This window comes from Strigops habroptila, chromosome 4, assembly GCF_004027225.2.
Source record: "Strigops habroptila isolate Jane chromosome 4, bStrHab1.2.pri, whole genome shotgun sequence".
Classification (NCBI taxonomy): domain Eukaryota; kingdom Metazoa; phylum Chordata; class Aves; order Psittaciformes; family Psittacidae; genus Strigops; species Strigops habroptila.
In genome coordinates this window covers 9945745-9962627 of record NC_046358.1, presented here as the reverse complement: position 1 = coordinate 9962627, position 16883 = coordinate 9945745, and the positions used below count along the sequence as shown (strand labels likewise).

At 38.2% G+C, this 16883-nt stretch overlaps 1 protein-coding gene across 3 annotated transcripts in view; it reads right to left on the bottom strand.

The window, feature by feature from the left end:
* Positions 1-4612: 4612 nt before the first annotated feature.
* The window catches only part of EXOC5 (exocyst complex component 5), a 28683-nt gene continuing 16412 nt past the window's right edge, over positions 4613-16883 (bottom strand). The window contains exons 11-18 of one of the 3 annotated variants that reach the window (XM_030483140.2): positions 16506-16715; positions 15182-15329; positions 13407-13515; positions 12573-12693; positions 11733-11819; positions 8946-9054; positions 7761-7976; positions 4613-7298 (exon numbers count right to left, since the gene is read on the bottom strand). In XM_030483140.2, coding sequence (XP_030339000.1) covers positions 7110-7298; positions 7761-7976; positions 8946-9054; positions 11733-11819; positions 12573-12693; positions 13407-13515; positions 15182-15329; positions 16506-16715 — 1189 coding nt within the window. In that variant the 3' untranslated portion in view covers positions 4613-7109. The other 2 variants (XM_030483141.2, XM_030483139.1) reach the window with 2 other exon arrangements.

The window sequence follows — 16883 nt, the reverse complement described above, 5'->3', positions numbered from 1 at the left end:
GGACACGGAAGTCATTTTAGAGTCTTCAGATGGATGCATGGATTCTGGCTGCTTCGAAGTCTGCTGCTGCATGCAGCTCAGTTGCCTGCCTGCAGAGAGACATCCCTGGGAGGGAAAAGCAACAAAATCCATTTTTTCTTGAATACAACCCCATATCTGCATCTCAGAACAAAACAATAATCAAAAACCCACTTGCAGATGTGATTCAAGGTATCCCTCTAAATCTTAGTGGCTGACCCTGTGTTGCACTTTCTGCTTAACATCAGATTTTCCAGTGACAAGTCCCACAAAGAGTCTCCTCTTGATCCTCCTTTATAAAAGGAGATACATTCACTGGTTAGACAAACTTTATCAAGGTTGTATCCCAGTTTTAATACAAGGGGCTGGGCTGGGTCTTGGAGGTCTTACTTTAAGATGTTTCTTAACAGGCTGTGGAGAGCAGAAGTGGATTTGGATCAGAAATTCCACAGAAGAGCAAAATTTTTTCTAGGTTGAAGGGTGTTGGCTATTTTTTATTTATTTTTTTTTTAACTGAGAAATTAAAGCCACACAGACTGGGAAACAAGTTAAATCTAGCCCAGCTTTATGCATTTTAACAATTCACTCTGCTGTCTGTAGAATACAACAATATAAATATTGCTATCTCTGTTAAAATGAATTATTGACAATTTTAATACATGTTGCACAGTACATATTAATACAGAAAAATACATGTTATCAGCAGTGTAATGTTGACCATGTACTAATCCATTCCACCTGCTCAAATATTAGTGCAAATAATTATATATTTGTAATGCATCATTGCTGTCTAGTTTGAATCTCTGCCTCCAGAATAAATGTCTCTTCTCTGAAGTTGTTTGCTATTATGAGTAAAATGTTCTGTATTCATACTCAAATTGACTTTGGGTGGATAAGTAAAATGAGTAACCTTCAAAAATCCACTTGTCTAAGACTTAGCAAGTAATTTTAATGAATCATTTACAGTAAAATGAATGTTATAAAAATGTTTCAAACACAAGCTTATGTTAGCTGGCTTCTCTACAAATACCACACGTCAAAACAGTGTAGAGTTCAAAATGACCATCTTCAGCTGGCAGCATCAACTGAGGTGAACCTTAAACATGTCTTTCAGCGAGAGCTATTTACCCTGATACCATGCAATTATCTACCTACGAATCGATTTTGTGGACATCTTCTCTCCAGAGTCTCATCTTTCTTTTCAAGCAAAGAGGTGGCCTTGATGAGACTGGACACTTGGTAGAACAACAGCTCCCATCCCCAACGGACTGATCATCAAAATGGGAAAACCAGATGTACTCTACAAGGGCTCGTTTGTGCCAGGATATACCCTTGGCTACACATGAAGTTGGGATAGGGCTGAGAAAGACAAAGCACAGCCCTGGGAACAAATGAGGTGGGGTTAAGATGAAGAAATTGCAAGGGAAGACTGTGATGCAAACAGCGAGGCAACAAAGAGGGAGGAGCAGAAACAGCCCCAAAACCTTACAGAGCCCCAGTGTGCACACAAAGAGGAAGAATGAAAAGAACCAACATCTCTTAGTCCATCCTCTCCTCCACCCTTGCCAACAACAAAACACAGCATGAAGAAGCTTTCAGCAACAGCTGCCACTGCCATGATGCCTGTCTCCCAAAACAGTATTTGTTCCTTCCAGCTCTGGCTCCAGCTGCCTTATCAACAATTCTGGGTTTCAGTGAAAGAAGAGAGAGAGTCTTTGACGCTTCAGGAATTAAAAATTTAAAATATCAACTTTCAAAGAACATTGCATATTAGAAGAGCAGCAGAACAAGCTGGCACTTACAGCTATGGGTCTTGAGGCAGCCACACATGCTCTAAAATTACATTACCAGGGTGGAACAATTCCGACCCTCCAAGGGTGACAAACTATAGCTCAGAGCTACTGGATCCTTTTAGGCAGCGTATGCAGGGCAAGTGAAGATCTCTTCTGTAGCACAAGGGTGACCAAAGCCTCACATTATGCTCAGGCTACACAACCAGGGGAGGGCAAGGGCAGGCAGAGAACATGCATGCTGACCCCTCGCAGCAGGGGTGAGTGGCTCGGTTGGAACCAGGACAGGCTTTAGCATGGCAAACGTAGGGACCACCACTGCCTGCAGCTTGGCCAGCATTGCAGCCTCAACTCCAAGGAGTCCTCACTTCACAGAGGGGAAACAGCTGTGCAGATGGGCAGGATTTGGGAGTGCTGTAAGAAAGTCTCAAATTTATTTTCATCCCATATCAGGATGAGTTAAAATTACAAATAAATAAATTACAAATAAAATTTCAAGATATCATAACCGTCAAGTATTCATTTTGGTTTATTAAGGTGTTCTCAAATATACTATCCAGAGATGGCTCAACTTTACATTTCATGTTACTTTCCTGACACGTTACCTAATGGATGCTGAAGCAGAGATATTTTTCCCCCCATGTTTGGTCCCTTACATAAAGTTACAATACAATGCACCATATAGCCTGGTCAGGGGAGAGCATACAGAAACAGAGAACTGCAGAGATGAGAGAATATGAGGAAGCTAGAGGAATAAAGGGGAAGGGAACTAAACTACTACTACTAGGCTACCATGTGGATGAAGCAGCACTAGATAATATGTAAAGGTCTCCTAGAAGTTATGCTGCAAAGTTACAAGTTAAAGTGTGGTAACAGAGGGGAAGGGATAGTCCAATCCTGAGATCTGGAAAGGAAAACAGGGCATAGGGATGTAAAGCTAATAGAATAAAAGTAGAAACAAAGGCTTCCACATACACTATGGGCTGTATTGACACAAAGTAAGCAGTGCCCCATACAAGAGAAAAGACGACAGGCAAACACAGCTGCTTCCCCACTCTAAGATAAGCAGAAGACATGGTACAGAAATCTCCTGCCACCAAAAGAAATTAGAATGGAGGAAAAAAAAGACAAGCAGAGCAGTGAACATGACTGGGTAGGAGGCCTGGCTCCCCCCCCCCCCCTTAAAACAGGTAAAGAAACACCAGGAAAGGGAAAAAAAAAAAAAAGTGTCAGCCTTGATGTACAGAGAGAAAATATTCCAACATAGATAGCAAAACAGAAACCTACCTCCACTTATAACTAATACAGAAGTGATGGTGGTGGTGGAAATAATGCCTAGAAGCCAATATCCAGCAGAACCCCAGATAAGGAAAGGTGCTCCTATCTTTCAGTTTTTCTCTAGGATGGATTTTGGTGCTGACAGTTGGCTTATCCTCCCTGCTGTTCCTGGGACTAGAAAAGCAAAGGAGAAAAGCTCCTACCTGCACTTAAAACTAGACAAGCAATTATTTAAAGTATCTACTTCCTTCACATAGGAAAAACCATCACGTCAGCCTGGTTTCTCCACCCATGACTGCTTCAGCACAAATGCTAGTCCAAATTAAGATAGCTACTGCCATGAAAACTTACTCCATAGAGCACCCCAGTGCTTTGGAATTTGTCATGACATCTAAAACCAAGCATACTAGGCTTACTGTCATGCACATATTGCATTGAGAGACCTGGAACTATGGGCTTTTGAAGAGCAGGCCAATATGTACCACCCATGAAGGAACCCAACAGATATCACCCTCTTCAGGGCACTTTGCAAGATGCAGCATTTCTGCCACATACTTGCATCATTCCCTACAGAAACGGAACAATCCATTCAGACAACACTCGACCACAACAGCCCAACACCAGCTATATGGCAGAGGATTGCTCCCAAGGCAACTGAAGTTGTGAGTTATCTGTCAATACCATGCCACTCTCAAATCAAGCAGTCACCATTATCTAGATCACTGAAAACTTCAAACAAAAAAGCTCAGCTCCAGCAAGTTCTCCTTCCTTCCACTCAGTCTGCATATTGCTGATACATTTCTACTCCTCACGATGAGAAGTAGCAGTGCTCACATTCATAGCATCGCTACCTATCCCTCACAGCAGATGTGTGCTCAAGTACAGATAGTGTCTTCCTGTTTAATCCAACAGTTTCAAGATGAATAGCTCCATGTCAAAGTGTTGCAGCCAGTCCCCCTCTTCTGGAGATTTACCTCATTTCAGGATGGGACACAGTTGTGCAGGTCTTTAATTCCAGCCCTGCTTATTCTCCCAGGTTGATGCGTAGGTGAGGTTTCTATTAATCATATTTTAATGACCTTCTTCAACGTGCTATGCTACTTCATTTAAAATTCCTTGTTGTCCACACCTTTTCAGTTCATGTCTTCCTCACATCTTATCATCTATTTCTAAGTATCTCTTATTTTTTCAAAGCACTTCCATTTCAGAGTTTTTTATATTTTTATGTTGTGAAGTATTCTTACAGAACACCAACAACTCCTTCCTGCCCTCTGTGCATACACAAACAGAATAAAATACCAAATCATGTTAATAAATTATAGGACTTGCAAAAACACAGCTTATTTTCCAGCCCACAAGAGTCTACTGCAAAGCCACTTTCATCAATTGTAGACAACATAATTACACACACATACACACACTTCTCAGCCATTCATTTGGCTGCCAGCCTGTTAAATGCTTACATTCTAGGAGGAAACATTAGAAAGGCAATACTTTAACTCATTACATGAACATTAAAAGGCATATTTGTATTTTGGATAGTATTTTATTGTATTCAGAAGCCACTGGAAATATTTTCCCCAATTATGTATTATAAGAGCTCTAAACTTAAAAATGGGTGAAAATTACAGTTCCCTGCCCCATTCCAATCCAACTTGTATTGTAACATAAACTTTCTGACAATGGAGTCTTCTCCAGAAACTCTCAGTGTGTGCAAGGGGAGACTTTTTAAAAGAGATGGAAAGGGAAAGCTCACACCAGTGATAAATGTGGTCAGTAAAATTACTTTTATTCTTTTTTTTTTTTCTTTAATAGAAGGGCTTATACAATTGAGTATGAAGATATTTGAAGAACATGGAAATGAAATAAAAGAACTGTGTGAAAGAAATTCTTTTTACTGAGGAAGAGTCTACATATCTAAGTTTAAGTATTCACCTACTTTTTGCTGCCTCCTGTTAACAGGCATAATGAAAATACTGCACTGAGCGTATGCATGGAAAACAGCTAATAAAGCAAGAAATATAGTAAATACACTACATACAACCTTAAAAAAATTCAATCAATCATACAACAAATTCTGAAGCACTTCTGTGATTCTGCAATCTTAACATTATGTTCACTGTTCAGAAGTGTTTACAAATTGACACTTTTTTTTTGTAGAAAGGTTTTGTATTGGTTAATAAAAGCACAGCCTTAAAATTGTTGGCTTTTAGTTACAGAGGTAAGAGAAACATTATCTGAATTCACATCAGAGCTTTTGAAAACCAAAAACTCCAAAAAAACCCCCCCAAAAACCAACAACAACAACAAAAAAAATGGCAGCAGCACAAACATGTGCCTCCTCCAGTGTCCAAAACTCTTTGTGGCTTTGCTATGGCTAAGAAATAGAGCTACACAGCTCAACAAAGCAGCCAGTCTCCCCAAATACTTTGAGACAGTCTGGCATCTGTTCTCTTGTTTACTGATATAATGGTCTCCTAAATCTAAAATGAAGCAGAACCACCTCAACTGACCAAGCTCCACACAAGACTGTCAATATTGACTACGCCTGGAAATTCACTATCAAAAGAAGAGAATTATTTTATTCAACCAAACAACCTATAAAGTAATACACATGCTGCTCTGAAGATAGGAGAGAAAGACGTTTCCATAACATATGCTGAGCCCAAGTAGAAATAAAGTCTTACAGGTGATTTGTTCAGGGATGATGTAAATCAGATTAAAGATATAAACCACAGCAGTTCTAAGCTGTTTTCCACAAGAGCTCCCTCTGAACAAAGGTCTGTTTACAACAATTTTCAACTGCTTGTGGAAAAGCCACCCCCGATGTTTCAAACATCACTGTTGCTTCAATGCAATATATGCATGCTATGGGGCCATCTCAGAAACACCTTGAATAAACACTGGAGCACCACAGACACAAAAGTAGCCTGTCTCCAATATTAAAATTACGATCAGTGGAAGACAAGCTTTTGCACACTTTAACATTTTATATTGCTCAGGCACTGAGGATCAATTATCTTCAGCACAGGAATTTTCAACTCTAGGTTTGTGCTAGAGCCACTGTCCATTCCTCCCAGAAATTAAAAGCTGGGCTACATTTCATCCTTTCACTTCATTATAATTTGAATTTATTTACATACAAAACAAGAGACAGGAGAAAGTTCTTACATTAATCCAACAATGGGCACCTTCACCTTGTAATAAGAATGCCTCAGGCAAGGCAGCTGCATTTACTTCAGGAGCACATACAAAATTCAGTGTGCCAGTATCAAAGAAACAGTAATGTCAGATTATACAACGCCAATATGTTCAGGTGGGCCCTTGACTATTAGGTACAAAAAAACCAAAGCTAAAGAACCAACTTCCCTCCCCCAAAAAACTTTTCACCACTTTAGTTCTGTTTAGAATGCTACACAATGAATAAATTACATCTTTCTGGGATAGTGTTGCTTTTACTCCTACAGCTCAAGGAAATTCCAAGCTAATTAATTAGAGCAAGAAATTACATTGAGCAGGATAATGTTTTAAATGAAAGAAATGACTTAGAAACACCAATCAAAGATAATTTGATTATGATTAGCTGTGCTGAGGTCTAAGTCATTAAAATTGATGAAGAATGTTTTCATACTGGTCTAGTCTATGTAATCCACTACCTATGCTATCTCTGTAGTTCAAGTCTAACAAATGGTATCTGATAATTCAATATTGAAGAATAACATTCTTTCAATGCACCACTTGTTCTCCTACACCGACATGTTTCTAATAAAGAGGGGAAAAAAAATAAAAAATCAGTAGCATGTAGATTTGCAAAATTCTTCACTGGGAGAACTTTAGCTTACATGAAATATTCAGATTTTTACCTGCTCACCTTCTATATAGTCATGTTTAAATATGGCTGCTGCTTTATTCTGAACAGTCTTTATCCCACAGAATTTACAACCATGATTTGGTAAGAAACCATTCCCTGTGCTTTCTAGCAATTGAGGCCTGCCCAAAGGTACAGCACTTCTTTCCATGCTCTCAGCTGAAGTGACGAGCAAGACGAGCAGACCTATAATCGACACGCAGCTGAACGAAGGAGTGAAGGATGTTCTTGTCCAAATTAGCAAGTTGTTCTCCTGAGCAAACTTGCTTTAAATTATCTGGGGCTACAACCAGAAGATTGCAAAGTGCATGCAAGGTATCAAAGAGTTGTAACACCAGCACAATCTGTGGTTAAGAGAAAAGAAAGAAACATATTAAGAGTTAGACTTGCTTAAAGTCTTATAATACAAAGTCCGTCTAGATCTCCAAAAGACTTCCTCCTGACAGAGGATTTACATCCATCATTCTCTCCTCATGTGCATAAATTTATATATAGATACACACATATGCATCCATAGGGAGATACGCACACCAGCAAAGTTATACATAGAACACATAATAATGCAAACTCAATACTTCTTCAGTATACACATATAGCCTGCAAGCAATAAAATGCTACCAGGAAACTGCTATTTGGGCATGATAAAGAGCTGCTGGTATAGTAGCAGAATATATAACATCAGCACACAGAATGGCAATGTTCAAACAGAAACAAACTATTTTTATGAAGAAAAAACATATGATTAAAATCAGAGTCCTGCTACTAATTTCGACATGGCTGTACATCACCAACCTGTATATGCTTACCTTGAAGTCTTTGGCACACTTCCTATATTCAGCCACGTCACATATAGCTAACATGCCTCCCATGCAACTGTAGGAATATTGCTGTAGGTGTTCATAGATAAGTCGATGAAAACGAACTCCAAGCTCCATTAAAACTGTGTCCACATTCTTACCATCCATAGAATTTCTAATTTTTTCCACCTGCTTTCTAACATAGCCACAGACTTTAACACAAGCCTAAAGAGAAGGGGGGGGTGTGTGAAGAATTAGTTAACCCACTTTCCAGAAATCTCTTCTTCTCAAAGTGGCTTCCACATCATAAGCTGAACATCAGCCTGTAAGTCTTTAAACTTCCCACAAGACATAACTGAAATCAGTCATTTTCCAATTAATACTTTTAGAACAGTTTATTTGCCACACACAGACTTAAAAATGCAAGTACAAAGACAGATGTAAGACAATAGTCACTCAAGTTATAGTTCATACCAGTTCAGAAGAGTCTGATTTGGTCTTTTCATTCAGAAAAAGATCAACCAAGGGGTGGGGAGGAGGAGGAAGTGATAAAAAAACCTTGTGAGCTGCAATTCTAAACTGAAATTAACAGGCATCATCACCCTTCTGACACAGTACCAGATGCTACATCCACTTCTCCCATTCCCACCCAGCTGCAAGCACTGAGGCAATGCTTTCACTTCTTCCCATTGACTGTAGTTTCTTCTCCACTACTCTCCGAATTTTTCCCTAACAAGAGCTTAGTGTAACCCAGCACTACAGCTTCTCAGCAGCCCACAGCCTGGGATTCAGACATTTGGTGAGAGAGATAATGTTCTGCAGCAAAGAATGTTCATGCCATACCCATGATGCTTTGTCATGCCCCTGCCATCCTAAGGAGAAAAGTGGAGAGTACCTGGAGAGTACCTGATAATTGATTTTCTGAAACTGATAGCTTAAAGCTAATTATCAGCTAAAAACCTTGTTTCAAATCTGGGCCCCTTGTGAGGTGAAAGAATGTGACAGTGTCTGACACAAGATACAAAACTGCTGATGTGCTTTTCAGATTGAGAAAACAGTCCAGAAGAGAGTCTGGACTGTTAGTGCAAAATGGAACAGCTAAGTTAATGTGTGTTTGGTAAGAAACATCTTGCACCCAGTAACACTTCTGAGCATTTGAAGTTATACTGATGAGCTTGGACTTAGCTTACTTACATTAGTATATTGAATCAAAACATTGTTTTCATCTTCTGGTTTAAAATCTGTCTTCTTTTGCTCTGCAGCCAAGATGTGCTTCATCTGTCCAATCATACAATTCAGTGTCCTTTAAAGTTACAAATACAGGTTGGATTTTGAAGGGAACATTTTGATTTCTGTGATTTTTATATTTATATACACACTAATATGATTCTATATAAAAGCAAGCAGCATAAAGCAATGAGGAAAAAACCCTACTACCTAACATTTGAGTAATCTACAGAAAATACACTAAAACATTTATTATAAGAAGCAAGCAGTGCTAGGATATGTCAAAGGAAACACTTCATTTAACAGACATGTACATGCACATAAGCACGCTTCTGAAGTTGCAATGCAATTCTGTAGAGAAGATACACTTGATTTCATGTAAAGTTAGAAAATGGAGAATCAGCAAAAAAAAAAAAAACAAACCCCAACAACCCTAGAAACTCTTTCCTCCAAGTTGTTAGAGCACAGGATACAGCATGCTGGCCAGTTGGTTTTAAAGGGGACACATTAATTGTAAGGTAATCTGTTCAAATCCAGCTCTTCAGAGAGATTGGATACCATTCTTCAATGCAGAGGGAATCAGAAGGCCAAAGGAAGCATTCCAAAGTGCTTAGTAGCATTAGATCACATTGCATATTACTCAGAAGCAAGCATCAAAAAACACTTGGAAAATGAAGGTAAGTGGTGGGGGGGGAAACCTCTCCCCTTTGCCAGAGCCTGGTGTTTCTCTTGTTCTCAGAAATCTAATAGAGTTTTATAATGTCACTTATTTCTGCCTTACAGGATTTATCTTTTCAGAACCTTATCTAAGGTCAAACTTAAGGTTTACTTTAAGTCCAAACTAAAGGTCAAACAGCAAAGCAGCCCTGAGAGGAACCTCCCTCTGTCTCTTTTTCTTTTTTCCCCCCCCTCCCATTTTCTTCACTCCCTCATCCCTCCAATCTCCCCGAAGAAACCAGTCAAGGCCATTACAGGCTCTGAAGGATTCCAGCTGGGGTGAAGGAGAGTAAAACATATGTATCTGAGTAGGGGTGAAGGACAGCAGCATATATGTGTCCAAAGGAAATAAACTCTTTTTTTCTATGCATAGAGCTCAGACTTGCATTTCAGGTGTACTTCATTCAGCAATCCACAAACTGATAAAAATTTAAAGAAATCATATCTTGCATTCTCCTCAATTTGCATTTTAAATAGATACTCTTAGAAGGCTCTTTACAGAGAACACATACTGAAAGGAAGCCAGTTGAACTAATTTTGTTTGGTTAACAAATTGCTTTTACAGCAGTACACAATTGCTGTGAATGGCATTCAAAAAGCTGCAATTGGACCTTCTCAGATTGGCTACTGTTGAAGCCACCACTGTTTATAAATTTGCTTTTATCTTTTAAATTCAATCATTCATTTAAGCAAGACGATAATTTTTCAACAGCATCAGTGGCACCTCAAAGCAGCATGTAAGCAGGCCCACAAACAATTTTTTTTCTTTTTTTTTAGTCTCCATGCACAAACCTTTGAACGTACCTTTTTCCAATACGGACTTGTTCTCCTAAGTCTTACTATCACTTTTAAGAGATTAATTACTTTACACAAATAGGAACAAACTAATCTAATGGTGATGACTGACCCATACCTGTCTAGACCTGAGCTTATGGCCTCAACGGTTCAAGTATTTCAAACTTTGTGCATAAACCTCTGAAGTCACTTCCAGCAGAAACAGCTAAAAATCTCAACTGCCACTTACACATTTCTTATCTCCATCTTTCTTTTTACACCTACAGAAAATGCAGGTGAAAATAATATATCAAATCTTTCTAAAACCCAGTAGGACACAAATGCAGTGCCTGTTTTTCCTATACAGTGTTCCTGTTCTCATCTCTCTCCAGTATGGTGTGATCCTCTCAAAAACTTCAATAAAGTTTTCTAGAGTAGCCCTTGTTACCCTCAGGATGGCTTATTTCTGTTACTGCAGAGAGAAAAGAGGCACAGAAAGTTTAGGTAATGTGTCTAGGTTGACTAATGCCACCTTGAAATACGGGAACATTACATGCTCCCCAGACCAAAATGCATCGTGCAACTGCTCCATTTCCCAATATTAAACATGCTAGTTTGTTATTTTCCTCTGCTGCAAAACAGCTGCAATTTTATTTTACAATTTTTATAGCTATCCCCTCATTTTTATTTGGAGAAATTAAAAAAACAGGAAAGAAAAAAAAAGAACTAAATGAGTCAGAGCAAGTCAATGTCAGGATCAAAATTATTCCAGGTGCACAGACTTCTCTGATGAGGTCTAATCCATAGCACTGCACAGACTCAAGCAAATCATCTAACCTATTTTTGTCATACTTTTCTCCTAATGAAAAGTCTTTAACCTATTTCAATCATCATTCCTCCCTGCTTCAAAGTAGAAAAAAGTAGTTTGAGACAATAAGGTAAAACTGAATTACTGCATTCTTTCAAAACAACCAAAATCCTTTAACGTCCTTCCAGGACTATTGCAGAAAACCTGTCATGACCCTCTAAACAAAATCTAAGTTTTCTATGCACAATAATCCATATTTACAGGTTAAAAAAAAAAAAAAAAAACCCCAAAAAAAAACAAACAAAAAAAACAAAAAAAAAACAAAAAAAAAAAGAAAAAAACCCACACAACAATTTTGTGTTTAGAAATACTACTACCTTAAAAGGAAAGCTAACATACATCACAAGAGTTTTACAAGAATTAAGGATTAACAGGAAGTTTAAATCTCTACTTGCCTATCAATGCCCATATCCAGCTTCACTTCCATTTGTTCGATGATATCCTTTTTCTTCTGAAGACATTCAGATAATTTAGGAGAAGAACTGCAACAGTACAGGGGATTGGGTATGTGACAATGTTAAAATAGCAAAAATAAAATAAAATTTGTCTGCTGGGTCTGCTACTCAGAACAGGATTTTTTTAAGATTTCCCACCCCATCAGAAAGGGCTATTTCAAGTGTAGTTAGCCGGGTTTGTGAGTGCTGATGGACCATACTGTAACGTGCTCCAGGCAGCACTGTGTCTATGAGCAGCGCTTCTCAGCTGCTGCCAGCACCAGCACGTGAGCAAGCAAACCCAGCTTTCCAAGCAAACTAGTTCAGAGCACACCCGTGTGCTCTACCTCAAGTGTATCCAACCTCAGGCTCCCAGCAATACGCAGCTTCCACATAGTTCGTGTGTGGCTCCCGGGGCATTGCCAGCTGCTCCCTCTGCAGACCCTGTGAGGTACCCCCAGGAGTCTCAGCAGCCCCAATATCACCAGCTCACCCCAAAGCACATCCACAAACCCCCTCTAGTCCTGGCCTGTAACACACCGGTGAAGCATCTAAAGAGCAATTTGTCTCTCCTTCCTATCAATATTCTTGGAGCTCCCTCTCTCCCATTAGTTTTCCAAGGAACCAATTCATTTAACTTCCCTTCTTCCCTCTCCCGCTGCAGTATTTTATCTTGCCTCATCATCAAGCCGAACTACTCCAAGAATAAACTCCTCTTAATAGAGATGAAGCATGAAAAAAACTGCTTTCTTCACCAAAAATGACCATTCACAAAGAAAATGCTAATTAAAATAAAGGTACCTGATCAATGGCATCAGATGATCATTGAACTGCTTGTCAAATAAATGGAAAATAGTATTGGCCTGGTGGACAACATCCAAGAAATAAAGATTTGCGTTCTTTGAATCAGAAGAGGGAATGCCTAAAGCAAAGAAGGTTTCATTAGGATTGTAATGATATGCGGTTCTTATAATTAGTATGATGATTTTTTTAAATATGCAGAATTTTTCCATGACTGCTTAAATCACAGGCTTAGAGTTTCAAAAATTTACCATGGTGCCATATATAGAATACTTCTCATAGCTATATGAGGTAACAACCATAAGCACAGAAATATGTTGCTTTTCAAAACTTCCGAAAGCAAAATGAAACAGACAATTTAAATATTTCTCCAGTACATGAGTTTTATGCTTTCATGTAGGGAAGCTAGGTTCTCACTGTCAAGATTTTAACTTCTTTAATACAAGCAGTTTTCTTATTTACTGTCACTCTTGAAAATGCACAGGTATACAAACAAGCATGAAATTCTTACAAAACATAGGACACTATGCTTTAATATAAAAATATTCTCCTACCGTTGCATAAAGAACAATTAGAAGAGGTAGGGAATGCTCATGTTCCAATTTCTGTGATACAGATGTTTTTGATGCACAGATGGAAGCATGCTACTGTCTTCCACAAATGGAAGTTACACTTTAGAAAACATTAAATGCTGACTCCCAAACACATAAAACAAATTTCATTTAACCGATACACTCTGAACAAGTCCAATCAATAAGGCACAGCAAGGACCTGCAAAGATCATCTACACAAAAAGGCCAATGAGATGAAATGCTCAGAAAATACTATACTCACCAGCAAGGCCTGTTTCTAATGCATAATCGATGTGTTCAGTACATAAGAACTCTACGAGCATAGAAAAAATTCTGAAAGCATTCTTCGGTAAGTCAGATGGATCAGAGAGCTTTAAAGAAAAAGAAAAAAATTTATCCTAAAGGTCAGTTCTACATACATTTGAAAGTTTATCTGATATTGTGCAGGGGATAAGCTGAAAATGTAACAAGTATTCCAGAATAATTGGAATTTTATTCTAAATTAAAAGTATTCATAGCCTTTAGTGTTCAGCCTTGAGTATCAATAAACCCTTCAGCATTATCAAGTAAACTGAAGCTAACATGTCACAGGATGCTATAAAAAGCAGAAGTATAGAGTTTCTAATAATGACAACAGTAATAATGAAGGAAGATATTAATTGATAGTCCTTCAAACAGAATTGTTTGGGTAGAATCTCAGGTATTACCTAAACTGCATGCCACTGTATACTAGAAAAACATACGCAGAAAAGATGACTTCATCCATATCCTGCCTTTTTTATCTTTTTACTAAGCTTCTGCCACTGGCCACTGTGAGAGGCAGGACAGTGCGTTAGATGGACCTTCAGTTTCACCCAGTGCAGCTGGTCTTTTATCACTGCCACAGTACTGCAGACAAAATAATACAGACTGAATGAACCTCAGCTACATTTAAACACAGTTCAGCTGGAGTCAATGGAGCATGAAAATTTTTATTAAGTGAAGTAATGCCCATATACACATGCAGCATTTGCACCTTCATAAGCTGTAAGCAACATGGGATTTTGGACAGCAACTTGTCAGTAAATCCCTTTTTTAAAGAAAAATGTGACAGGGCTTTTTTATGTAAGAAATACAGATTTGTTTTTTAAGGGATTACATGGAGACTTTATGAAGCCAGGAGTAAGGAAAGATTACTATTGCAAGACAAGATAGTTTACATAACGCCACTCCCAAAGATTTCTGCTGTATTCCCCCCCAAAAAACAAAACAAAATCCCAACCACAAAACACCATTACAGAGATTTCCAAACAATGAAATGATTCAAGATACAGTTACATTCAGTATTACCAACTTCATTTTCCTAAAGCAATCACAGGCACTAAACTAATTTACAATGTTAGTGGCATTAAAATTCGACAGAAATCAGTATTTAGCTAATAAAAAAAACCCCCAAAACTCTAGCATCTAATTTTGCAATTAAATTTCAAGGGGTTTCATTTACACTAAAGTACCACACAAACAGTAACTGACAGGCAGTAAAGCAAGCAATTTCATCAGAAGAAATACACCTTTTTTTTTGGTTGTTGTTGGACTAAAGCATTTAAAGAACAGTAGAGGGTTAGCCAGGTAAACAATGCTAAAGATTATTCCTCTCAGCATTTTATTGGTGAAAATTCTCTAATGCAAAAAGAAATGGCACTTCACACAGGAAACCAACTGTTGAACTATTCTCTATATTTTTAAAGCAGGAAAAAGACTTCTCTGGTCTTCGGTCTAATTTAATAAGAAAAGCAGAATAGACAGTAGGTTTAACCATCCTCACTTGTTCCAAAAATAGACAGTATTAAAAGCCACAAAATACAACTAGATCCACATTTAAAAAGGAAACCCTTAGCCTCCACCATGACCCTGCTTCAGTGAAAACTAAAAGATAATTATTTTTTTAATAATGTCCTTCGTTTCTTCCTATCATGCTTCAATCAAAAATTGAACCTCAAGATTTAATTTCACACACAAAATTATATCACTAATGGAGATCACAGGAAGCAAACTTACCCTGTGACATCTTTCAAAAGCTTGTTTAGTTTCTTGCAAAAGGTTAACCACCACTTCTTGTGACAGAAAAGTTTCTCCGTGTGTGTCAATACTTGGCCCCAATGGTAAGTTTGTACGTTGCCTTATTCTCTCTTTGAGGTCTTGAATACTAGAACAAACACATACCAAAAGAAGATTTCACTGGATGGAAATTTTGATGCTCAAGTTCAACAATGATTTAGGAAATTTTAGTTGTTAACTTAAAGAGACCCAAGACACAGTTTAGGATACACGAGCATTAAGACAGTCTTGCAAGCTCAACAAACATTGCCAGTAAATGCAAAACTACCACCTCTGATTCCATGGTTAATTGTGTTCTACAATGGCACGCACACGCCACAGGACCAGCTATTCCCCCTCATGGAATAAGAGTAATTTCAATTGAATCCTATGGCACTATGCTCTGCAGACACAGTTTAGCCTCAATACATTCTGTTACATTGTACTTTCAAAGTACTAACAAAAGTTTTCTATGTCATCCACACCCACAAATCCTCTCCATCCTCATCCACTACCTCAGCAGTCCTAACTTAGTCAAGCATGCTCCAACACATTGCCATGCATAAAACAACCCATAAAGTTACTCACTACAATTTAATTTTCCCCAAGAAAATTAAATTTTCATCTTTGTTTTTTAATTAACTATTTTGCTGCTGCTCTCTCCAAATCACTTTTCATTCCTGACACACTGAACCCAGTAGCTCTTTGAAAGCTGCAGTAGTCTCATCACCTTTGCTTCACACAATTTTAATTCTTCCTTTCCCACTTCTCACTAGTCCTTTATTATTTTCTCTACCCTAAGGATAATGAAGTCTTGTTTTACCTTTCTCTAAGTCCATTGCATCTTCTGGGCTCATTAAGAGCTTTCTCACTGACATTGCTATGGTCTTTTCCCCTTCCTAGGTCTTGGGAGGGGACCACAAGACCTGGGCAGGTGAAAAAAAATGTATGCTTTTAGATACACACATACACATGCTTTAGGTACCTTAGTTTTGCTTCAGTCCTTTTGTGGATCTGGATCCTAAGTTGAAACATAGGTTTAACTGGTATTTTTCATTTCCCGTGAGTGTATAAATACCATGCATCACCTTTCACACGTACCGAGACCAATACACTTTTTAATCAGAACATAAAGTGATAGCAAATTATAAAAAGCTGTAGGTCATTTTAGAAGTCTGCTCTTTCGCAGTTCATCACTGTACATCCAACGTGACAAATACTATGTTTCTCCCCGTACCGTCGCCCTTCCATTTTAAAAGTACAAAACTTCACAGAAGAAACTTACCCTCCAGTGCCAATGGACCTTTTCTGGTGGTTTTTGGAATCATAATAGCGTTGCAGAATCATAGCACTCCTACTTTTCAAATAACCAATTTCCACCTCAATGTAATTCTCCAAGTAGGAAATGAAAATGGATTTGATAAGCTTAGACAAGAAAGTCTGCTTATCAGTACCCAAGTTAAATTCCATCAATTTGCTTGACAGATTAGTAGTTCTTTATGCAAAAGAAACAAAGGGGAGAGGAGGAAAAGGTTGAATTTGTGTGAATTACAGCATTACATGTTTGTAAAGTACACAGCACAACGAAACCCTGATTGTGTTAAGACTTCTAGCAGCTTTACATTTAAGTAAAGAATTTTGCATAATTCATGTTTAATTACAC